This window comes from Hemicordylus capensis, chromosome 3 (genome assembly GCF_027244095.1).
Source record: "Hemicordylus capensis ecotype Gifberg chromosome 3, rHemCap1.1.pri, whole genome shotgun sequence".
Lineage (NCBI taxonomy): Eukaryota > Metazoa > Chordata > Lepidosauria > Squamata > Cordylidae > Hemicordylus > Hemicordylus capensis.
The window spans coordinates 247621083-247645754 of NC_069659.1; the positions used below are offsets into that span (position 1 = coordinate 247621083).

Genomic DNA, 24672 nt, shown 5'->3' on the forward strand with positions numbered 1-24672 from the left:
CAGTTGAAACTTTTTAAAATTATTTAAATAGAGGGAGATGTACACCACTGAGTTTTTATTCCAGGAAGATTTTTAAGTGCAAACAATGGTTGTATTATAGCTATTAAGTTTTCCAAGCTAAAAAACTAGACTTCGAGAGTTAAGAAAATCAGTTATTACATATCTGTAGCTATGCAAAACTGAGAATTTTTTAAAAACCTAAAAAATCAGCAAAAGAGCCAGTATTATACTCTGTTGCACCTGAGAGAATTCAAGACTAGCAGACTTTATTTTATTTATTTATCTATCATATTTTTATACCACCTGATATGTAAATCTCTAGGAGGTGTACAGATCCCAATATTAAAATCACAGGTTAAATACATAAAACACGATAAAAACAATATAAAACAAATTATTAAAATTCTAATTAAAAGCCTGCGAGAACAGGAAAGTCTTGAGGGTCTTCCTGAAAACAAACAGAGAAGGAGATGCTCTTAGTTCAGCAGGGAGCATATTCTAAAGCCCTGGGACAGCCACACAGAAAGCCCGTTGCCACCAGACAAGCTGGTGGCAACCCCAACCAGACCTCTCCAGAAGATCTTAAAGGGCAGGCGGGCTCTTGACAGAGGAGGCACTCTCTTAAATATCCTGGTCCCAAGCCGTTAAGGGCTTTATAGGTAATAACCAGTACTTTGTATTTCACCCAGAAACATATCAGCAACCAGTGCAGTTCTTTCCAAAATGGTGTTATATGCCAGGTTAACCCCTGCTAACTTAGCAAAAGAGGCACCTTTTAACATGATGATTCTCTTTATTTAGCAGAGGGAGAGTAACTGGCCCTATCCACCCCCAGCACAGTACATCCAGTGACTATTGCTGCTGGTGTCTATCTGATGTTTCTTTTTAGATTGTGAGCCCCTTGGGGACAGGAATCCATCTTATTTATCTGTGTAAACTGCCCTGAGCCATTTTGGAAGGGCGGTATAGAAATCAAATTAATAATAATAATAATAATGTCCCTTTGTGTTGTCGAGAAACCAATCTGGCTGTCGCATTCTGTACCAATTGTCGTTTCCTGACTACGTACGAAGGCAGCACCACATAGAGCATATTGTAGTACTCAAGTCTGCAGGGTACCAGCATATGGTCGGCCTGACCTTTACCAGAGAATTGACAGAGAGAGTATGATTCTTTTGGATCTCTCAGCAGTGTTTGATACCCTTCTGGATCGCCTGGGGGAATTTGGGATAGGAGGAACTGCTTTGCAGTGGTTCCGCTCCTATCTCTTGGGCAGATTCCAGATGGTGGAGCTTGATGACAGTTCCTCTTCAGAACAGGAGCTATTATATGGAGTCCTTCAGGACTCCATTTTGTCACCAATGCTTTTTAACATTTACATGAAACCGCTGTGTGAGGTCATCAGGAGATTTGGTGCAGGGTGTTATTGGTATGCCGATGACAACCCAATTTATTTCTCCTCCTCCTCCTCCTCCTCCTCATCATCATCAGATGACACTCACTCCCTAAATGCCTGCCTACAGGCAGTAATGGTATGGATGAGGGATAACAAATTGAGACTGAATCCAAGCAAGACAGAGGTGGTCATTGTGGTGGATCGGAATTTAAGGGATGAGTTAGATCTTCCTGTGCTGGATGGGGTTACACTCCCCCAGAAGGAATAGGTACGTAGCTTGGGAGTTCTCTTGGATCCAGGCCTCACCATGGTATCTCAGATGGAGGCTATGGCAGGGAGTGCTTTCTATCAACTTCGGTTGATTCGACAGCTGTGTCCATTCCTTGAAGAGAACGATCTCAAAACAGTGGTGCATCAGCTGGTAACCTCCAGGCTTTACTACAATGTGCTCTACGTGGGGCTGCCTTTGTACGTAATTCGGAAACTTCAGTTAGTTCAAAATGCGGCAGCCAGATTTGTCTCTGGGGTAACCTGGAAAGATCATATTATGCCTGTCTTAAAACAGTTGCACTGGCTGCCAATATATTTCTGGGCGAAATACAAAGTGCTGGTTATTACCTTTAAAGCTTTGAAAGGCTTGGGTTCGGGCTACCTTAGAGAGTTCCTTCTTCGGTATGATCCCCATTGCTTGTTGAGGTCATCTGGAGAGGTCCGTCTCCAGTTACGTCTGGTGGCGACTCGGAACCGGGCCTTTTCTGTAGCTGCTCCTGGCCTATGGAATGCACTCCCGGCAGATATCCAGTTTAGGCTCACTGTCAGCCTTTAAAAAAGCCCTAAAAACTTACTTGTTTGACCTGGCCTTCCAAGGTTTGTAAATTGTTGTTTGCTTGTTTTTAATTATTTTAATTAGTTTTAAATGGTTTTTAATTTTTTAAAAATTGTTTTTAGCAGTGTGTTTTAAGTGGTGTGTGTTTTTATGTCTTTTTAAATTTGTTGTACACTGCCCAGAGCCTTTGGATGGGGCAGTTTATAAATCTAATAAATAAATACTAAATAAATCATATGTACTACTTTTTTTTAAGGTCATTATCTCTAGAAATGGACATAGCTGATGAATCAGCTGAAGCTGATAAAAAGGGCTCCTGGCCACCACCTCAACCTGAGAAACCAGTGAAAGCTTTGGGTCTAGAAGCACTCCCAGGCTACATACGTGATCTTTCAGGGGGAGTGCAACCCCATCCAGAACTGGCAGATCTAAACCATCTCTTGCATGCTGACTCCACACAGTCAGTACTTCTGTCTTATTTGGATTCAGCTTCAGTTTGTCATCCCTCATCCAGCCCATTACCACCTTCAAGCAGGCATTTAGAGAAGATATGCCATTTCCTGATGAGGTTGACATAGAAAAGTAAATCTGGGTATCATGAGCATATTGATGACACCCAGCACCAAACCTCCTGATGATCTCTCCCAGCAGTTTCATGTAGATGTTAAAGAGCATTGGAAACATTATGGAGCCTTGTGGAACTACATACTTCAGTTCCTACTTTGTAGAGCAACCATCTCCAAGTGACATCATCTGGAATCTCCCAGAGAGGCAGGAGAGGAACCACTGTAAAACAGTGCCACCCAATCCCAACTCTCTCAGGTGATCCAGAAGGATACTATGGTCGATGGTATCGAAAGCCACAGAGAGATCCAAGAGGATCAGCAGAATCAAACTCCTCCTGTCAACAGCCAGTTGGAGATAATCCATCAGGCCGACTAAGGCAGTCTCAACCCCATAGCCTACATGAAAGCCAGTTTGAAATAGGTCTAGATAATCTGCATCATCCAAAACTGCCTGGAGATGAGAGCCCACCGCCTGCTCAATCACCTTGCCCAACCATGGAAGATTAGAAACAGGTCTGTAATTAGCCAACTCCGAGGGATCCTGTACAAGTTTCTTCAAAAGTAGTTGGATAACAGCCTCCTTAAGACAAGGAGGCATCCTGCCCTCCCTCAGAGAAGCATTTATAATATTTATCAGACCCTCTCTGATAATATAATTATCAGATGGTTCAATTTGTGACTCCTGAGGATGTTGGAGGTATTCGGCCTACTACTTGTATCCATGCCCTTGTGATTTGGATCCATGCCCAACATGGCTTATAACATCTAGCAGGGAGGCTGTTAGAAATGACCTAGTTGCCATCATAAATGCCTCTCTGAGGGAAGGCAGGATGGCTCCATGTTTGATGGAGGCAATTGTGAGATCTCTACTTAAGAAGAGGTCTACTCTGCCCTAGAGACCTCAGTGATAGATAATTATAGGCCAGTCTCCAACCTACATCGGGTGGGCAAAATAATTGAGAGGGTGGTGGCTGATCAACTCCAGGAAGTTTTGGAAGATACTGATTATCTGTTTGAAGAATTTGAAATATTCTAATTCAAAACAGAAAACAGCAAAACAGCAAAACAGAAAAAAGCCTTTACATGTTAACTGATAGTGGGTTGGAGCCCTCCCTTCCACATACAGAAGTTACCTTTTGCACATGTTTTCTACCTGGTGCTAGAATGTTGTACAAGAAGGAGAGGAGAGGAGAGCTGCTCTTGTGGTAGCAAGCATGACTTGTCCCCTTAGCTAAGCAGGGTCTGCCCTGGTTGCATATGAATGGGAGACTTGATGTGTGAGCATTGCAAGATATTCCCCTCAGGGGATGAAGCCGCTCTGGGAAGAGCAGAAGGTTTCAAGTTCCCTCCCTGGCTTCTCCAAGATAGGGCTGAGAAAGATTCCTGCCTGCAACCTTGGAGAAGCCGCTTCCAGTCTGTGAAGACAATACTGAGCTAGATAGACCAATGGTCTGACTCAGTATATGGCAGTTTCCTATGTTCCTATGTTCCTAACAAGCAAAACTCAGTCCAAAAGATGCTCTTCCATAAAACTTCATGCTACAGCCTATACAACCACTTGCACAAGCAGAGTCATAAAAACGGTGATAGAACTTACCTATTATAGTGCTGTGTGAACTCTTGTACACACTTTTGCACATGTCTTTGTGGAACAGCATAGTGGCTATTTTCCTTCTGCTCATGGTTCTTTAGATCCAACCCAATTTATTTTGATGACTATAGAAATTAGAAATAGTTACTTGTAACTTTTCCCCCTTCAGAATACCAATTTTGCAAAGCAATATGTTTAGAATAATTTGCCACTTTATAAAAAAAGTTGCACTAATTTGTGCTAATTAATAATTGCATACCTAACATAGGGCTTCACAAATCCCAGGCACCAGGGAGTTATGGCACAAAGAAATTTAACTATGATACCTAAACTAGGATATTCAGAGGTAGAGCTATTTAATAAAATCTTTATTTGTTCCAGGCAGCCCTGTTCCTGCCCTAAGCATATTACTTGTAAGGGGGATAAAAAGAAACTGATGGTAAAACTGATGATGATGATAAAAAGAAACCCATTTACCCTGCTAATCACTAAAGTAAATCTGTCAAATGTCTACTGTCTAGTTTCTAAGTTTTTGAGCTTGCTCCTAGATCCAAAGAAAATTCACCAATGCCATTTAACTGGTTGGTCCCTAAATAAGAAGAGCTTACTAGTTTATAACATATTGATCTTTATATAGCTTGTTCAACCCTGCATACCTCCTGAGGATTCATGGAAAGGAATCTGCCTGGAATGTGAAGTATGTAGCTTTACATTCCCAATGGAATCCATGTCATGCTTTCATCCAATTTATCACAAATGTTTTGATACATATTTTTAATGGAACTTGTTGGTATACAATTAGAATTCACAAAAATGCAAGCATGCTGGAAAGGCAAATGATACATGGGCATGCAAATACATCCTTTTGAGCATTCTGAGAGCTGAAAAGTGGTAGCTACAGCTAGTGTCACTACTATTATGACATACCAAACAAATATTTGATTTAAGATGTAATCACTCTACAGCTTCAGAAACACTGAACACCATTAGCTTTCAGGACCTCTGCTAGGCTAACTTCCAAGCTAGTTATAGCACAAAAAATGCATTTCTGGCCCAGTAAACAACTGGCCCAGACAGCAATACAAGAAATTGTAACCATGAGCCAATTACATCTAGCTCTGACACTGTTAAACATGAGGCAAGCGTGGGACTTCCTATATGCTTTTCCTCTTGGAGAAAAGGTCAAAATGGAGCTCCTTTACTCTGAGGCTGCAAGCTAACACAAGTCCCATTGCCTGACAGAGATCCTACACTTACATCATATAACTTCTACTGGCAGTTTAGGTGCCAGTTTAATTTTGATTTGAAAGCTAAAAATGGCAACTACAAAACCATCCCCCTCCCCCATTCTTATTTAGGTTCAGTATACTGTACCCAACACACCTGATTATTTTGTTGCTTCATTTGCTGCATTTTTGTTGCATCATTTGCTAACATTCTGTTCAACTATTTTCTCCAAAGCTCACATTTTGTTTTTAGCCTGATTATTATTTCCAGCAGATCAATTTCAGAAGTATATTCTAAAGTTACAGTAAGTGAATGCATTGAGAAAATGTGAACCATAATTGAAACTGCATTTGTTAAATACTACTGTCTTTACCTGAATCCAAATGGGTTTCCCCCCCAAGTTGTTTGATGTTAGAAATGGGGGGCGGGGTCATCTTCTATTCAGGTAAGTACGGTATTACCATCCTGATTCCCAACTAAAACCAGAGGGGCTGAACAGCAGTAGAGCACATGCTGTACATGCAAAAAACCCTAGTTTTAATTCCCAAGCTCTCCACTTAAAAGGTTTTCAGGTAGCACGGCAGTGAAAAACTACTGCCCGAGTCTTTGAAGGTCCACTGGCAGTTAGAGAAGACTGTATTGGGCTACTCAAGATTCTCTCTCCCCCACATTCCACAACTAAAGCCTTTTAGATTATCACAACCACCAGAGATGGCTGGTGCAAACAAGTGGGCAGCTTGCCCTACTGTTGTCTTTGCAATGCAGGAGAAGCTTCTCCTAATCTCTTCTCTGCATCTTCCTTCTTTAACCTGTGCCTCGATAAGCTGGGCTGCCACACACTAATGTACTATTCCTAAATGAAACCTACACATTACTCCCAGTCCCACAAGACCTTGTATAATTAAAAATTACATGTCTTCATAGAAGCCAATAACATGCTCATTTCAGTTTTACAAGATCAGCCCCTGAGCTTGGAATGAACTGAACAACTATTACCACTCCATCACAAACACTTTTTCGAGAGAGATAAGCATTCAATTCTATGCGTATAGACATCTGTGTTACATTGTGAATATGATTGAAGGCGTGCCTCCACTATGGGAACTGTCTTAGGCAGACACCTGAACCATGCCTATAAGGGTGACGGGTGGCCTAAGGAATCTCGTCCCCAATGTTTCTCTGAATAAAGCACTTATTGCTTAAGAAATGCTACAAGACTGGGAAAAAAAAATAAAGGCTAGCTTCACCACTGAAGATTAAATTCGTAATTGTCTTGACTTCTTTTGCCTTGAAGAGTTTGGCAGGGGAAGAATATCAGTATTCCCTTGTACATCATGATGGCCAAGAGATTTGACCCATACATTACCTCCACTATAAACTCACTAAATAACCTTAGGTAAGATGCTTTCAGTCCCCCACCAACACCAATATGTAGATAGAAATATTATCTTTACATCAGCTTTGCAAAGTAAGTCAACAAGATAGGCAAAACAATTTCAGACTGTAAATGTTTAAATCAAGAAACCCTGCTTGAAAGTTAGAGTTAATCTTCTAAGTAACTGGTTGCATACTATTTTAGGCTGGCTTGTTAGCTTTCAACATTCATAAGAAAAAACATCTATATACATACATACATAGCTGCTTGGGCCTCACATACTCACTGACTGACATGAAACTCCCAGACCAAACCCTAAAAGATAAGAAACATTCTGTTTTACAGGTAGATTCCAGACCTTGACAACACTACCAGAAAAATAAGAAAACCTAGAAAGATCCATTCATTTCCCAGAAAATGTGGAAAAACTCTCCCAATGGAAAGACATGAGAAATAATGCCTTTTAAGAAACTCCGGCAATTTTCTCAGGTACTTTTACAGAAAGCAAGTCCAGACTTTCACAGAATGACAAAGAAACAAACAAGCTATATTGTTTCAGTTCAGTAAATTTCTATCCATGCTGAATTTCTATTAAGTTCACATAACAAATTGAAAAACCTGAAAAAATTTCCACTAGATATATTCACTTGTCTATCTCATTCAATCTCCTAGAATGTGTCTTTTTAGGAGTTCTTGGCAGCAACATATTATATTATTACATCCTTACAAAGCAGCACTTCTAGTCATCAACTAGCAAGGAGTGGAGAGAGAGTGCATGGTCATATCATGGTACAGTATAGGAGAACGCTTGCAAACTGCAAGCCCTTTTACTACTATAAACATAGGCAAGGCTACAGAATATTTTTTTAAAAACCCTACTATATAAAACTTATTTATTTCTAAATGCACCAATGAAGAGCACCTGCTTTACACCTGCAATTACCTCTTCAAAGTCTCACCTATCTGTTTCCTTCTATGCTTTAGAAGTTTTGCATGCAAGCAGCAAGTATGACCTGAACACTTTCAAACTAATACATTTCTTCAGCTCCATAGTTTTAACTTGGCTGTGCTGTCCTTCTACCTTAGCCTAAAGAGGGTGAACTCAAGAGCTCACTTTAATTTCATGGGTTTGATTTTACTGGTAGAAACATCCCCCAAATACTAAAGTTAAATGCCATATGATGTCATTCTGCTCCTGCATTATTTCATGCTTTCTTCTTAATACAGTTCTTCATAGAATCTGTGACATTTCCCCAAATACAAGAATCTATGTTTTTCAGATAAAATTATCAACTGTCAAAAGATATCCAACATTTCCAATACTATTGGCATACCTAGACAATGGGTCTGTAGTACTTCAAGTTACTTGTTTGAGCACTTTACCTACAGAAGTCAATGGAACCAACTCTGGACATGGTTTGGGGACAAGAACCTTCACAATTCACCTTCTGTCACCAAGCAAGAAAAATAAAGACCAACCCAGAACCCAGCAATTGCAGTCTAACCCCAAATAGTCCTTTCTTGGAATGTCCAACATCCTTATGCTAGTTTAATTTCCTGGATTTTATCACTGCTCCAGTTAAAACATTAACAAATATTTTTGTCTCCTGTTTGCTATTTAAAAAGGCTAAGAAGCAGCCAAAGCCTCAAAAAAATCCAGCTTTTTTGCACCACAAATTAAAGCCCTTTGAAAAAGAGGCCTGGAAATGACGACATGGCCCATACTGAAGGACAGCAAGAAAGACTAAGGAAAAGATTCAGATTGGCTACAAAGTATACAGGCCCCCTGCTTAACATAGTGAGAACACCCACAATTCTGTCCGAGCACTATGTTTTGTTTAAATGACGTATCTAATCATTGTAAGCAACTGAAGCTGGGGGGCTGGGGAGGGAAACCAGACTATCATTGCAGCAATGTACTAACACAACATTATATTTATATCTTCAAGTTATAATGAAATTGAAAGCTGAATTCAAATTGAAGCTGAATCCAAGCAAGATGGAGGTGCTCATTGTAAGGGCTCAGAATTTGAGAAATGAATTACATCTTCCTGTGCTGGGTGGGGTTACATTCCCCCAGAAGGAGCAGTGTGCAGCTTGGGAGTACTCCGGGACCCAGGCCTCACCCTGGTATCTCAGGTGGAAGCCATGCCAGGAGTGCTATGAGCTTCGGCTGATTCAACAGCTGTGCCCATTCCTTGAAGAGGATGACCTCAAAACAGTGGTGCATCAGCTGGAAACCTCCAGGCTCGACTACTGCAATGCACTCTATGTGGGGCTTCCTTTGTATGTAGTTTGGAAACATCAGTTAGTTCAAAATGCAGCAGCCAGATAAGTATCTGGGGCAACTTGGAGAAACCATATTGTACCTGTTTTGAAACAGTTACACTGGCTGCCGATAGGTTTCCAGGCAAAATGCAAAGTGCTGATTGTTACCTTTAAAGCCTTGAATGGCTTAGGTCCGGGTTATCTTAAATAAATAAATATATCCCTGAATGGCTTAGGTCCAGGTTTTCTATGTATAAATTATTTACCTTAAATAAATAAATAAAAAAATAAATAAAATACAGATTTGTAATGGGATGTATTGGCAGCAATAGTTGTGTGAGGCGGGGAGAGGAGAGTTTCTGGGGCCTACAACAGGAGCTTACTGAGAATTACTGTTTCTCAATAAGCTCCTGAGAAAAGCAACAGCAGCACCCCACTCTCTCTGCGACCTTCTCACGATTCTCTGGGTCCCACTCCCCCCACCCCAATGTTTCCTATCCTCCTCTCTTTTCGGAACTACACATAATAATCCCAACTCCTACAACTACTTTTCTCTCACCTGTCTCTCTCTCTACACCAGGGGTTCTCAACCTTGAGTCCCCAGATGTTGTCCGACTACAACTCTCATCACCACAGCCACAATGGCCATTGTGGCTGGGGATGATAGGAGTTGTAGTACATCATCATCTGGCGACCCAAGGTTGAGAACGCAGGGCAGCCCGCATGCAGCTTTGTCTTCACTTCTCTCCCCTCCACCTTTGCCCTCACTTTCTCCTCCAGCACGCCCGAACGAGCCGTCCTAACGGCCCACTTACCAACCCACCTCTTATCGACTTCTTCTTCCCCTTACCTGTCCATGCTCTGGGGCATCGCCAAGCCCGTCTGCTCCGACATCCTCTCCGGGTACGGGGAGCCCGGAGGCTCGGCTACAACAGGCGCCAGGAGCCGACTTGGTCAGCAAGGCCCAGAGCCTGCCAGAAGGAGAAGAACGTGACAAGGTGTTGCTTCAAGCGGCTCCAAACACTTCGCCCACCGCGGCAACGACCGAAGACACCAAAACGAAGAGGCTACTTGACTGGACGAGGTAGGCCAGCTCGCTAGGAAAGAAGAGGAGGGGGAAGGAAAGACAACAGGGCTACAGCCTCCGAGCGTCGAGAAGGGAGAGGGCGGAGCGAGCAACGGCGCACGCGCGGGCTCTTACCTCACAGAGGAACCACCGCTGCGACGAGATTCCCCTTTCACCCACTCCAAGCGAGGTACTGCAGAGAGTGCCCAAGGCACCATGGGAGATGTAGTTCTCCCTCCTTGCTGCCCTTGAGGAGATTTAAATCCCCCCCCTTCCCCCGCCCTTTCCTTCTTCTAACGGCGCGCGTGTATACGGTTGCTCCTGTCTTATTCGCCTCGCCCGTAGCTGCGTGTGAGCGCGGGGCGGGTAGGGTTTTGTCTTCGGCTGGGGACGCGGCGAGATGGCTGCGCTCGCTGTAGGAAAGGTCAGCATCTTGTCACTGTCAACGGCGGTGGGGGCTGCTGTTTCTTCCCTTTTCCTTGTTGCTGCTTCTTCCCTTGAGGTGAGAGAGAAAGGAGAGAGTGCCACAGTTGTGCGCGGTAGTACTAGTGTTCTCCTGTCACGTCCTAATGTATTCTCTTAGTAAAAGGGGTGAGGGAGAAGAGGAAATGTTTATCAATTAAATCATCACAGTAGAGGTCTCTGACTACCCTTTTTCTGCCTTCCCCAATTCTACAGGCGTTTCTCCTATGTTCTATAGTTAATTCAATAACTGACCCTATGTTCTTCTCTTCCCCGACTTGTGGGAGAGTTCCTTCCTTTCTCCTTTTCCCGGGTCCATGCTAAAAATGTCTTGTTTTGGGAATGGGGTAGCTGGCTTTTCCAAGTAACTGTGAATTCCTAACAATGCTGATTGGTATTCAACCCATACCAATATACTGGATTTTCTTTTAGATATACCCCTAACTTTCCAAGCAGTAAGAAGTTCCAGCCTGTTATACAGTCATAATCTTCCTTGTGAGCAGGGAATGAGAGTGTACTGGGGACCTGAAGCATTTTTCTAAGAGAGATTTATTTCAAAATATGTGCAGTTTAGGCATGGATTACAATGATGAGAGAGCCACTTAATAGCACAGTGGGGAAATTACTTGACTAGCAAGCCAGAGGTTGCCGGTTTGAATCCCTGCTGGTATGGGAAACACCTATATAGGAAGATGCTAAAAGGCATCATCTCATACTGCACAGGAGATGGCAATGGTAAATTCCTCCTGTATTCTACCAAAGACAACCACAGGGCTCTGTGGTCGCCAGGAGTCGACACCAACTTGATGGCACACTTTACTTTCACACTGATGAGCATCATTATATACACAAACCACAGTAGAGAAAACCAATACCAATCAACATGGGCCTGCTTTCTGGAATTAGCTAGAAGAACCCTGCCACCACTTGCTCATTTATTCTTGGTCTTTTTTAAAAAAAAAAAACAATCAAGGAAACAAAAACCGTTTTGGGATTATGAGCAATGTATGTAAGTATTCTTTCAAAATAAGATGCAACTTGCTTCTGCTAGGGTAACAAAGAGCTGGAGTACTGGAGCATAAGATGTTCCTGTAAATATAGCTCATTATACAGTACATTGTTACAATGTTTTTGGAATTTATAGTAAGCAGACAGTATCTTACTAAAATTTTAATAAAAAGTGAATAGCAGGAAGCAGCTTCCGTTTCTCTTAAACAACCTGCATTTCAGTCCTGCCAGGTTGCTTCTTTACTAACTACATTTCAACAGCCAAACCAGGGATGTACCTATAATTGAGCAGATGCGTTCAAAGAACCTGGCTTCAAAGCCCCCCCCCCCCAACAGCTTCTGAGAGCCACCTGGCTCATCACTCCCTATTTTCTTTATTCTATCCCTCACTCTGAGGGGCCACCAAAGAGGGGTGAGTATGAGTCCCTTTCCCCTAGCTATGCCCTTGAGCCAAACAATTTCTTTTCAGTTCAACCCAAATAGGTGGAGTGTCCAATAACTACAAGCAATCTGTGCTCATTTAAGTAAGTGTTGCCTGGTTATCAGTGCCCATTAAAGGAGCATTTTTAGCTATTGAGTTGAACAAATTGTCTAGAAAAAAAATGACATCTTTCATACCCAAAGAGAGTGCTTACAACAGTGATTTATTGCAAGGGTCTTGTGGCTCCCCCCTCCCAGAATTTTGGCTGAAATAATCTGAGCCAATCTGAAGGAATAATTTGACCATTTGATTGCAAGATTTGCCCTGTTACCTAATGCTGGGCAGTGTTTAGTTCTCCAAGATGGAAACAAGTATTTTATAAAGGTGATAAACCCTCAACTTCTTCTCAGTGATAGATAATTTATCTCACTTCGTTTTTAATGTTCCTGTTGTACTTGATGTTGGTTTTATAGCTGCTGTTAAACATGTTAGAAGACAACCAGGAATAAATATGACAGTCTGTAATATCCATCACAATGCTAGTGAATGGAGTGTGTGAGAATTCTTATGGAGCTAACTGTGTCCTTGTGCAGACTAGAATAGCTTTGAAATTCATGTGAGTTGGAAAACTATGCCTTTATAGAATAAACATGTAATCTTCAGATACAATGGTTCTGTGTGATGGTTTGTGGTATTAAAAGCTTGTTAATGGATTGAATTTGTTTCGATATGACATGCTTTTGGGGGGTATATTCTGCATATGAATGAATACAATTAGGGCTGCCAGACTGCAATCTGAAGAATGAGTATATATGTTTAAATGATTGATGAAGCACCAGATAAGATAGCCAGGACTGATCCTGCCTGTTTCTCTCTAGTCTGTTTGCCTGTATCTTCTGTCCTCTAGTGAAGAACCAGCTCCAGAGTTTGGGTGACTTTTGGTCAAGGCATAATCAGAGGTGCACCTAGGTAATTTTGGAGCCTGGACCTAAAGGTCCTTGGAGCAGCCCCCCCCGGCCGCAAGTTAAGCATCAGCCCCCTACACACGTGTGTGTGTGTGTGTGTGTGTGTACGTACACACACACACACACACACACTATGACACATGCAGTATTTTTAACACCTGGGTTCTTTAGGGCACAAACATCACCTGAATTTACAAGAATGTAAGAATATAAAATAGGTATATTTATGTCAATATGCATTAGCAGAAACATTTCAACATGCAACTTAACATATTCCCATTGCACATATTTCTTTCCTCACTCTGCTCTCTGTCTCTAAAGCAGAGGTCACACTTGGCCATCCAGCGTAGGTTACAGTCATGTTTGGCCACCTGGTGTAGCACAGGCCTGCAGCGCAGCAACCATAGCACCTGGGAAAGACTAAAGAAGATTTGGGGGTCTCCAGGGGGTGTGGAGGCCCTGGGCTTTGGCCCGAAAGTCCTGGGGAAAGAGTACCTCCGGGCACAATCAAATGGTCCCCCTTAATTTGAAAGAGCTGAGATATACAAACAGCTTTCTCACATTGCCTTGGTCCTTGGGTGCTGTCCAAAGTGAGAGTGGCAGAGCTGTTGGGGTGGCAGATCTCTTGCTGGTTTTAGTTCCTGGAAAATCCCCCCCCCCCTGCAAAGCATGCTCCCAGCCTGGAGCAACCCTACCTGCCTGCAAACAGGTTTTGCCTGCAGAATGGGGAGAAAGGTGGATAAAAGGATTCAGGGAAGAAAACATGGGAACATCTGATACTACTTCACCTCCTGTTTGACTGGCACATGTGGAGGCAAATGCTTGCTCTATATCTTTCAGAAATGTGCACACCCCATGCATACTAGAATTGTATTTGCAAATATAAACGGATGTTTTAAGTTCATCCTGCCCTCCTTATTGGTTTCCCCTGATAAAGCAACAGTGAGAAAACAAACATGCAAACAGTTCCTAAATGCATTTGTATTACAAAAGCCATCCCACTCTCATACTCGAATCATTCAGATAGGTGTTCAGTGAGAGATGTATTCTGAATGCTTCAACCACTTAAATTTTGTATCAGGTCATCCCTCCCACTTCCATAATTAGAAACAGAGGCCAACTATTAATTTGGATTTGGGACGTGTCTGACTTCCTCATCCCTGTTATATGTTGATCCATATAGTTGAATTAATGGGCCTTGCCTCTGAAAAATATGTGCAGCGTTGGAGTTTTAAAGTATAATTGAAGTTGGTGCTTTATATCTATCATAGCCGAATGCTAACATATGCAAAAAATGAACCAACTCCCCTGATTCTATTAATAATATTGTGTGCTATTTAAATGTAGAGCTCTAAAGTCTTTGTTTTGAGTTCCTTTATCTTCCCAAGGTATTTCTCCAATACACAATACTCATTTGTGTTTTAATATATATAATTTCCCTTGTTTCAGTCCTATTTAGGGGACTGAAATTAAACAACTCATTTAATTAGGGGAAAATACAGAGTTACATATGACCTGGCTTATGAAAGCCATTCTGTCCTATTGTTAATCATAACACAGGAAGACAGCTAATTAATGTAATTTGTGATTACCATGTACATTAGTTACTCAGACTGACTTAACTTTTTTTGACCTGTGGATTATGGAAGTTAGGTATATAATTTGGGCGCAAAAAAGCAAATCTGGTATCTATGTGGTGTTTGAAAACAATTATTTCAATTACTGTTACAGTTTTTATTACATGTAGTGTTATCTAGATTCATTCCGGCCAAAAGGTATACATGAACCCAAGGAATAGGTGTTATGAAATGTATTGAATGCATTGATGGTTTTATAAATTATAATAATTTTGACCAGGCAAACTTAAACATGTTTTCCACAATTAAGAATAAGGTTAAAATGAATAATGCTTAGATGAAAGAGGAATCTAACAATAGCAATGACAGATTAAGAAATACTTCCTCCGTAGAGAGAGTCTGCTTCTGCTTAGCAGATGCCAGCAAACAAACACCAGGGAATGGTTATGCCTGCCTAAGCTGCTCTAGGGCATATGGCCGGTCTGCTCCCTGAGAGGGACTCTTGGTCGGCTCCATCAAGGCAAGGGGGTGAGCTTCTTAAGTTTAAGCCTTAAAAAAAATTTTTTTAAGCCCAATTAGGTCCTGCATTTAAGTGCTTACTTTGCATAGATATTTGCCTGTTTGACCTTACACAGGATTCAAATTGGTGGTTTAAAAACAAACAAACGTTTAGCGTTTTGATTCGTGTCTGAATTCAGGTTAAGCAGGTAAAGCTACCTGTTAGACCAGTTTTCCCTCTTGAAAAACAAGTGGATGCAGCCGTCTCCCCTTGTTAGAACGTGTATCAGTGCTTTGCTTTGAACATTGTTCTCCCCGCCCGACTCTGTCGATGAAAGACTTCAATTCCCACAATTCAATGGCCGCACATGCGCCTTCAGTTTACAGTTGTCAAAGTGCTCTTGCCAGAGCAATCGCTATTTGTCATATAGCAAACCCGAAAGAAGGAAATAGACATACTGTCCCGTCCTTTTTATTGATCTTTAAATACAGAATACTCAAAAGGTAACTGTTCTCAGCGTTTCTGCCTTAACTACGTGGGTTATTGCATGCAAAGGAAGTATTGTTATTATGGAGATATTGGTTTTCCTTACTGTACTTTAAACCGGCACAAATACATACAGCAGGGAAGGGAGGGGGGCGGTGATGAGAGGCGCCGCATATTAGCCGATATTTGATTGCCTGCTTTTAAAAAGTAACCTGTCCAGTTTTTCTTTGTTCAGTTTACCTGTGTAACGTTCACTTAATGGTAAGTCTCTTGACCTTGACAAGGAAGGATGGGATTTGTAGTGAAATCTTACGCATAAGTAATGTGAATGCTAGGTAGTGTCTCTGCATAAAGTTCACAAACGTCTCTAAAACAGTTGCTATGGCCCGCTGATTGATAGTACAGCTAATATACTGTATTGGAAGGAGCTTTGGTATTGGGCCATTGTTTGTCTAATGTTTTCCTGAATTGATTGCTAATAAGCAAAAGAACAATATGCCTGGTTATTGCTCTTTGTCTAGAATTGCTTGTATTATGTGTTGTCTACCCTTACCGTTGTGATGATTTTCATTAGAGTGCTGCTAAAGGAAAACTACACAAAGCCTGTAATATTATGACTTACTGCAGTGCTGCTTTAAACAGCTTTCTGTTAAAACAGGTTTCTCTGCACACCCCCCCCCCCCAAGCAGCAGCAGAGCTGCGTGCCACAGATGCGCCAGTTTACTCCTTTTGGGATTAGGAATTTAGTGTAATACTCTCTATGTGCACTCTCCACAAACCGTTATTTTTAGATCGCGTGTATGGGTCAGCAATGAAGAAAATACACTAGCGAACTTTATTGCGGGGATATATTTCCCATATCGATTAACAATGTCGAGTTTTTTTAATAGTTAATGCTCTTAATGAACAATGTTTGTGAAAAGGCATCTTAAATTCAGAAATCTTCTGAATATAGTAGAGGCAAGAGAAGAAGTTCCCATCTTTATAATCCTTGGCGCCCTTCTCAAAGCAGCTGCTGTTTTGACGTCTTGGTTACTTTGTTGATGCAGTTAAATAGCAAAGGAAGGGCAAGTGATTTGAGGAATATGGTTAAAGCTCTGTGTGGTGTGCGTGAGAATGATGGGGGAGATGTCATTGGGTTGCGATGTTATTCGGGAAAAGCCTGATAAAATAAGCATATTTAATTTGTGATATTGTTCAGTGTTTTACCGGAATGGCTGTCTTTTGTTTGGCCTATTTAACCGTTTATACGTTTGGTCTTCCTCTGATATCTTGCTTGTAGGTGGGGACGCTGGTGAATGCTCGATTTTTATTTTTTTATTTTTTTTATTTTGTCAATCGTCTTGTTTTTGTCTTGATCTAGTTATTATCTTGTCAGTTTCATTTTAATTATTCTTATATGGGCTACGTGTTGGAAAAGCTTCGGCAAGGTACCTTCACGGAAATGGGAGTTATCTGATTTACTAGATTAAAGGTTTCCTTGTTCTGGATCCAGCGTGATGAATAGTTAAATGTCATGTAAATATGTCTTGAAGGAGCACAGAAGAAGCAAGTAGAAAGCAAAAGGGCAAAACCTAAGGCTGTTAATGCACAATAATGGGTCTTTTCCCGTGGGTAGCGTAAAGAAAAGATCGTGTGTGTGAGGCGTTTGCGTTTATTACAGGCATGTTGAGAGCGTGATTCTGAACTGTTTTCAATTGTTTGACTGAACCGGTTTGTTGATCAAGCGAAATGGGTACCCGGTTCCTTTAAAAGTCTATTCATAGGCAAGGGGGTGGGGGGAGAGTAAAGGCTGCTGTCTTTTTAACCTTGCTGAAGGACGCAGCAGTATTTATTGACGTATGCAAATAGCAGGGGAGGAGGAGGGTGTACGGAAAAACAGGAACCAGAATCAGTTTCTCATTGCAGGGCGAGAGCTCTGAGTTCCGGTGTAAGAAAAAGAGACGTGGCGAAATTGCTGTATATCTCTGCCCTCTAAGCACATCTTTCCTTTACACTGAGGGGAACCAAGACATCGAAAAGGGTGAAGCATCTTCAAATGTCTTTCTAGAGGCGGTGTGTGGAGCGACCGCACGGATTCAAACCTCTTACTCCTGGGGGAGGGGGATGGATTACGTATTGGCCGTGCCTTGCAACCTGCGGCGGTGGCGGCATTATATTGGCAGTGGGATTCTAGCGAGCAGCAGCAGGCTAAAGCAGCCGTATGAATGTTAACAGTCTGTCTTTGTGGGTCCCCCCCTTCCTCTCGTTTCAGCTGCGCAAACCATGCAGGATGATTTACTGATGGACAAAAGCAAAGCCCAGCCCCAGCAGCAGCGGCAACAGCAGCAAGATCCAAACGCAGCAGAAGCCCCTTCTACTACACCCATCACGTCAGAGACACCCAAACCCGAGGACAGCAGCCCAGTGACTAGCATCGGCTCAGCAGCTCCTGCCCAAAATAGCAAGGAAAAGATGCAGATGGAGTCCCCCATCTTGCCGGGCTTAAGTTTCCACCAGCCTCAGCAGGAACCTACAGCCGGCACCTCCTTGTCTCCCTCCTTCGGAAGCACCTGGTCCACTGGGACCACAAACGCAGTGGATGATAGCTTTTTTCAGGGGATTACCCCAGTCAATGGGACAATGCTTTTCCAGAATTTCCCTCACCATGTAAACCCTGTTTTTGGAGGCACTTTCTCCCCCCAGATCGGCCTAGCTCAGACTCAGCACCACCAACAGCAGCAGCAGCAGCAGCAGCAGCAAGCTCAGCAGCAGCAAAGGCGATCTCCAGTCAGCCCTAATCAGGCTCCTTTTGCCCAGAGAAATGCTGCTTATAGCCATCAACCCATCATGACCAGCAAACCTTCCTCCTCCTCAGCCTCCACCTCTTCCCCTTCCAGCTGGAATAACCACCAAAATGCAGCCTGGAGTACACCTTCCAATCCTTGGGGTGGTCTGCAAGCTGGCAGGGACCCTCGAAGGGCAGTAGGTGTGGGTGTTGGGGTAGGAGTGGGAGTTGGAGTGCCATCCCCACTCAATCCCATCTCACCCCTAAAAAAATCCTTCTCCAGCAATGTCATTGCCCCACCAAAGTTCCCACGGGCTGCTCCCCTAACCCCCAAATGGATGGAAGACAACTCCTTCAGGACGGACAATGGCAACAATCTGTTGCCTTTTCAGGTAATGCTTTTTTCATTGAGTACAGAAGGGGGGGTGGGCATATATTTCAGTATATATTTTGTGGTCCAGTTCTAGTAAACAAAGTGCCACTTTTGCCATTCAAGCTCACCCCTGTATGAGTTACCCATAGTCCTTGGAATCATTTATGCTGCTCTTGGCAAGTGCACATTGGATTTAAGTTGTATTTCTAGACTTTAATTTTATTCTCTTTCGGATTTGTTTAGGTCAGAAACATTTGCGGCTGTGTGCTATCTCCCCCCCCCGCCCCCGCCCACTTGTGTGTTTCATGTATTGGGCATTTTAACTGGCATGGTGGCATTAGAATATGTTGCCGCATCAGAGTATAATAGGTGACTTAAAATAGATGCTTTCAAACCCTAAACTATGTAAATGACTAAAACCAAGAGCATTTGAGGAATCTAGTTAATTACCTTCTCAGCATTAAAGGGCTAAACCTTTTCTGTGTAGAAGTTTCTGCTTTATTAATGCTGAGAAATGAGGTTCAACAGGATTGTGTTTACAAAATCGGGCTCATGAATACAAATAACATGCTGAAATTACTGAAGTGTATTCATGATACTGTGTTCAGGGTGTGGGTTTGAATATGTTCTGGAGGAGGTTGGGTGTGTGTTGACTTCAGTATCAGTGGCTTTCTATAAGGAAACCTCTTTGAGAACAACCACAAAAAGAAATTCAGAAAAGCTAGTTATTGTTTGCAACAAATGTTTTAATTCTCTTTCATATATTTTTGGAGGAAAAAAGACAAAAGGACATGACCTTCACAGCCATATTGCAATGGAGCCTATTTACTAGCAACATAAGCCCTGAAATATTTAAAGCAGCAGCGACCTTCATTGGTTTTGTTATCTAAGATGTCAAGGCAGATCAGTTGCAACAAATGAAACTAGGGAAACTAGAAGCTCTGAAATTTTAATGTAGAATGGAACTTGTCTTGATGTTACATGCCTTCTTAACTAAGTGAATTGGCACACACAGTTTATCTTGTATCCCATGCTAAATTGTGTGGTTGAGTCTTTTTTTATTTGGTTGGTTTGGCTGCTACAAGATATCACTTCCAAATACATAAATTGGACTATCCTTCTGTAGTACAATAAAATTACCTGTGTCTTCTGGTTTTAATGGAACACTCTGGTCAAATCACAAATAGTTATAGTTTGTTCAATATGTGCAATCAAAAATGAAATGTTTCAATAAGCTAAAAGCTAGTATTGGGATTGATTAAAATGAAGTATATTCAGTGATATGGGATAAAATCTAAGAATTTAGAATGCTGCTTCCTTAAATTCACACAAGAAGCTATACCTATAGACTTCATTTTGCTGGTTCATTCTCTTTAAAGGAAGAGTTGCTAATTTCCTATTGGTTCTCCAGTGTTAAAGGAGGAATTGGCTTTATCTGCCAATCAGTTTCTGAAGCCTTGAAGCCAAGGGACTGGGTGGATATCAGAGAGTGAGAGACTCCTCTTGAGCCATCCCTCTCTGCTGATTGTGCTCTATTGCATTCCATAAGCGTAAAGGATAGTGGGATACCTCTACCAATACGTAGGCTGCCCTATTGCTTTTGGGAGCATAGATGTTGAGTAGCTAAAGGGCCCTCCCTTTCTCCATTAAATCAGTAGTACTTAAGCTAATGTTCTCTACAGTATTTACAACCCAAACCTTTTGTGTTATTTGAGGAACAAATCAAAGTAGAAGAAAATTAAAAACAAAGACCCCTTAGACTGAAAATACTTGCTTTGCTTAGAAAATAAGCTGCGGATTGCCAGACTAGTGGGGAAATGCTTGCTTACTTTTCTTTGATATTAATTTTAAACTGGTATTGTCCTATTAAAGTAAAAAAAAGACAGAATAAGTAGTTTTTGCAGATGTACTGTGGTCCTCAATCCATATGCTTATTTATTATGGAGAATATTCATATACTGCTTTTCAACCAAGTTCACAAAGCAGTTTTACATAGCAGAAGGATAGGACTTTGGCATGTCCCCACCATGCAGGACACTACACTAGAGATTTGTGACATTAATATATTCTGTAAGATAAAAGGTTCATAATGGACATATCTATACAAGAGACTTAAACAGTAATTCCTCTTCTTCAGGGAATCCTAAGAACTGTGCTTCTGGAGGTGTGGGTTTCTAACAGAATTGTCAGCATACTTAACAAATGATGGATTTGTTCTAGGATTTGTTGGGATAAACCATGACAACTAAACTTGTATAAAGCTAATACAAGTTTGTGATATAACTATATTAATATATATTTAATAGAGTAATTCCTTTACGTGATGGACTTGTCCTAATTCTAAGAATACCAAATGGCACAATTAATGTGGTGTTTTAAACCACATATTGCTTTGTCTTTTCATATGATGACCAACTAGGTAATTTGTTGCTGCATGTTTTGCAAGCTGGTACTATTGAAAATGTTTTGCTCTGTATTTCGTCTGTGCTAACTTTAATGGTACTGAGATTTATTGATCTGGCAGTTTATAAAAAATAATCATAGTCTGTTAACCTTCATCAGCTAATGAAAGTTGAATATTTCACTTCTCCGTGTATGATCTATCCAAGTGTGTTTTAAAAAAAACCCTGTTCAATACCTCAGCGAGGGTGGACATATTTAAGAAAAGCTTTACTTTCATCACTACTTGGCTTCCAAAAAGTTCATGAGAAGTATTCATAGGGAGTATGGTGAAGCATAAAAAAACTGTTCTTGTAATTGAGTGATATCAATAACTGATTCTTTGATCAGCATCCCGCTATATGCATGTAGCCTAATCCAGTTTTTTGGATTAAAGGCATAGTGTATGCATTAATATGTATGGAACTTAGCTGGGAAAAAGACTCAAATCCTGTGTTTGTATGATGTCCTATTTTAAATTACTGCTTCAGAGTGTACAAAACACTTATCAAGTATTCTACTACAGCAGGAATTGGGAAGAGACTTGTTTTTCCCAGCCTGTCCCATATAATGTCCCAGGTGGCTGCTTCTCTGAATTAATGTCTGGCTTCTGTTCCTAATTATTGCCTTATCTAGCTGTGTTCATATTCCAGAGTTGAATATTACAGCATTCACATTTTCTCATTTGGCTTTAAAGCTGTCTTGCAGGATGACATTGTTCAAGCAGCTTCTAGAAGGATCCAGCGTTTGATTATTACTTAGAAATCTGTGACTTTAGGATTCTTACATTAATGTTGTTGTTATTAAAACTGTTTAAAATGTAACCTGTGTAGTGTCTTACACCTCTGCTGCTTATATTTCTGAAAACTACTGCATGTATCAGCAAGCATCTCAGTTTATGCAGTAAGTGTTACACTTTTTTTGTTCCGCACGTCATGTCCCTAGGATTAGGGCCATAAGGGTAGAAATGCAACACATATTGCAGTTGTGAGCTAGAACTACATTTCAGTAATGCTGGCAACTGAACATTGGTATAAGGGATATATTTAAAATATTCTATATTCTTTGAAGAATAATTCTTTTTAACACTATATTATGAAGTATTAAACCATAGGTTGCTTTAAAATGAATAACTATGCTTACAAGCAATCAGATGTTGGGTTGCATCCCAAGGTTTCATTCTTCTCTGCTCTGGAACAGAGTCCTTAGAGTAACTAATTATTTTGGCTCTGATTCTGACAGAATAACTTCTTCACCTGTTTATTGCCAGCTTGTGTTTGAAAGAATAAGATGGTGCTGTCAGTTGTTTGTTTTAAAGAATTGTTTGAACATGGCTTTCAGAATTATACTTGCCCCCCTTGTGTTCTGTATTCAAGAACATTGAAGCTGCAGTTAATTATTGCTAATTAACCTTTTATAGCTGGAAACCAAGAACATACATTAAATGTTCAGAATGATGGCTCTTACTGCCCTGAGATGGTACAATAATTGTGTGTGTGCTTAGTAATAAATGCTATTAAAACAGGTCGTCATATGGGGAAATGATGGATGGGTTGCAGTGAGTGTGCTGTTTGAATAATTTTTCTTGTTTAAATCCAAACATAAAATTAATTTCATGTAATTTGCCACACTTCATTTGTTGTTGTTAAGACTAGAATATTAATCAATTGATGCAATAAATATTACAAAGACTACAACTGGTTATTTAATTATTACACTTTGATGCAAAACTAAAGGGTACTTCTGCATTTCAGGGGTTACCACCCTTGTAGGGGGGAAACTTTTCAATCCTTTATTTCAGAATAATAGACTGTGCTCTGATGACACAGTGGGCAATGACAATCAACACAACCTCTGTGTAATTGTCCATGGCTGTTAGCTGCACGTTTAGGGGGAGCAAATCTGCATCTACTTCAGTTGTTGACATACAATTTGTAAGTATGGCTAAATTAGGAGCATAATTGTCAATTCATTTAATTACTATTGCACATTTCCTTGTGGTGTTTATAAACACATTTAAATAGTAGAGACTACTGTAATTCAATTTTGAAAACCATTTGTAGTTAAACATTTATCTTAAAATAATTCTTAATATCTGTGTAAAGATTTTGATGGTATTTTGCTGTATTAATCTATAGTTGTAAATGAGTCCCCTTTTTTGTTCAATGTGAAATTATGAAATTGGGTTTCAGTTAAACATGTAGGGCTTATGCTTATTTTATGGCAGTATCACTACCACCACTAAATGGTGTTCCAAGAAAGTAAGAGCTTGTTTGTCATGTTAAAGGCTAGCGATGTGGCTCATGAATTAGTTTTGAAACTGGAAGCCTTCAAAAACAGGCTGGATTATGAGTTGTCTGAGCTGCTGTAGCAGTTGCTTGCACTGAGCAGCGTGTTGGACAAGAGCATCTACCAAGTTCTCTTCCAGTGCCTGCTGTGTGACTCTTTGAAGATTGTCCCTATTGCCTGGATGCCACTGATCATGTTATATATATATCACACACACACACACACACACACACACCTTGCTTTGCTTGCAAGTGTTAAGGGGACTGCTGCAGTTAAGAACTACTTCTATTCATATAGTTGACTAGGTGACTCCCCAGCTGTCTGGGTGGTGGTGGGACAGTGTTAAGGGCTTATATGTACTGGATCTTTTTCTTGGAATTTTTAAAGTAGATCCAGCAGCAGCAGCAGCAAAAAAACAGAACACCTTTGTTAGCCACCCTATAACAAATTGTTCTCTGGGTGGCTCACAACACAGCATTAAAACATGGAGTGAGCTGTGGCAAGTAGCCAGAAGTAAATTTAAGTCCTGTACATGGTCTGAAAAGACAAGGAGTTATTACTGTCAACAGTGTGGATGTTTTTGGCAGTGACACTCATATGTTCTGGCATAATTACAGATCACTTTTGAATAACACCCTTGAACTTCAAAGATTATGCGTACTATGAGAGAGTATAAAGTTGGGTAACTTCTAGCTTCTCCATTTCAACAAAAATGTAATTGACCCTCTCCAGTACTAGGACTTTTGAGCAAGACCTTCATGGGGAATATTTGCTCTAGTGAGCTCAATGTTGTCTTGAATCATGATATTATTTTATGCACTCAACTATGCTTTTCCTACTGCATTTTCTCTGCAGTGCCTTTTTTCTCAGCCATATATAAGTCTACTACTACCACTTCTATGGATATTTGTATACCACTTTTTCAACAAAGGTTCTCAAAGCAGTTTACATAGAAAAATAAGATGGTACATAGAAAAACAAGATGGCTCTCTGTCCACAGAGGGCTCACAATCTAAAAATAAACCTAAGACAGACACCAGCAACAGCCATTGGAAGGATGCTGTACTGGGG

At 41.0% G+C, this 24672-nt stretch overlaps 2 protein-coding genes across 13 annotated transcripts in view; one reads left to right on the top strand and one right to left on the bottom strand.

Annotated features, from left to right (window-relative positions):
• The window catches only part of MARCHF5 (membrane associated ring-CH-type finger 5), a 37225-nt gene extending 26626 nt beyond the window's left edge, over positions 1-10599 (bottom strand). The window contains exons 1-2 of one of the 2 annotated variants that reach the window (XM_053311561.1): positions 10451-10599; positions 10100-10346 (exon numbers count right to left, since the gene is read on the bottom strand). In XM_053311561.1, coding sequence (XP_053167536.1) covers positions 10100-10143 — 44 coding nt within the window. In that variant the 5' untranslated portion in view covers positions 10144-10346; positions 10451-10599. The other variant, XM_053311562.1, reaches the window with a different exon arrangement.
• The window catches only part of CPEB3 (cytoplasmic polyadenylation element binding protein 3), a 139988-nt gene continuing 125784 nt past the window's right edge, over positions 10469-24672 (top strand). For 4 of the 11 annotated variants that reach the window (XR_008320020.1, XM_053311551.1, XM_053311557.1 and 1 more), the window contains exons 1-2: positions 10519-10817; positions 17988-18892. Coding sequence is in view for 10 of the 11 variants with exons in the window: in XM_053311551.1 (XP_053167526.1) it covers positions 17999-18892 (894 nt within the window). In the remaining variant the exon portion in view is untranslated. The other 7 variants (XM_053311556.1, XM_053311554.1, XM_053311560.1 and 4 more) reach the window with 7 other exon arrangements.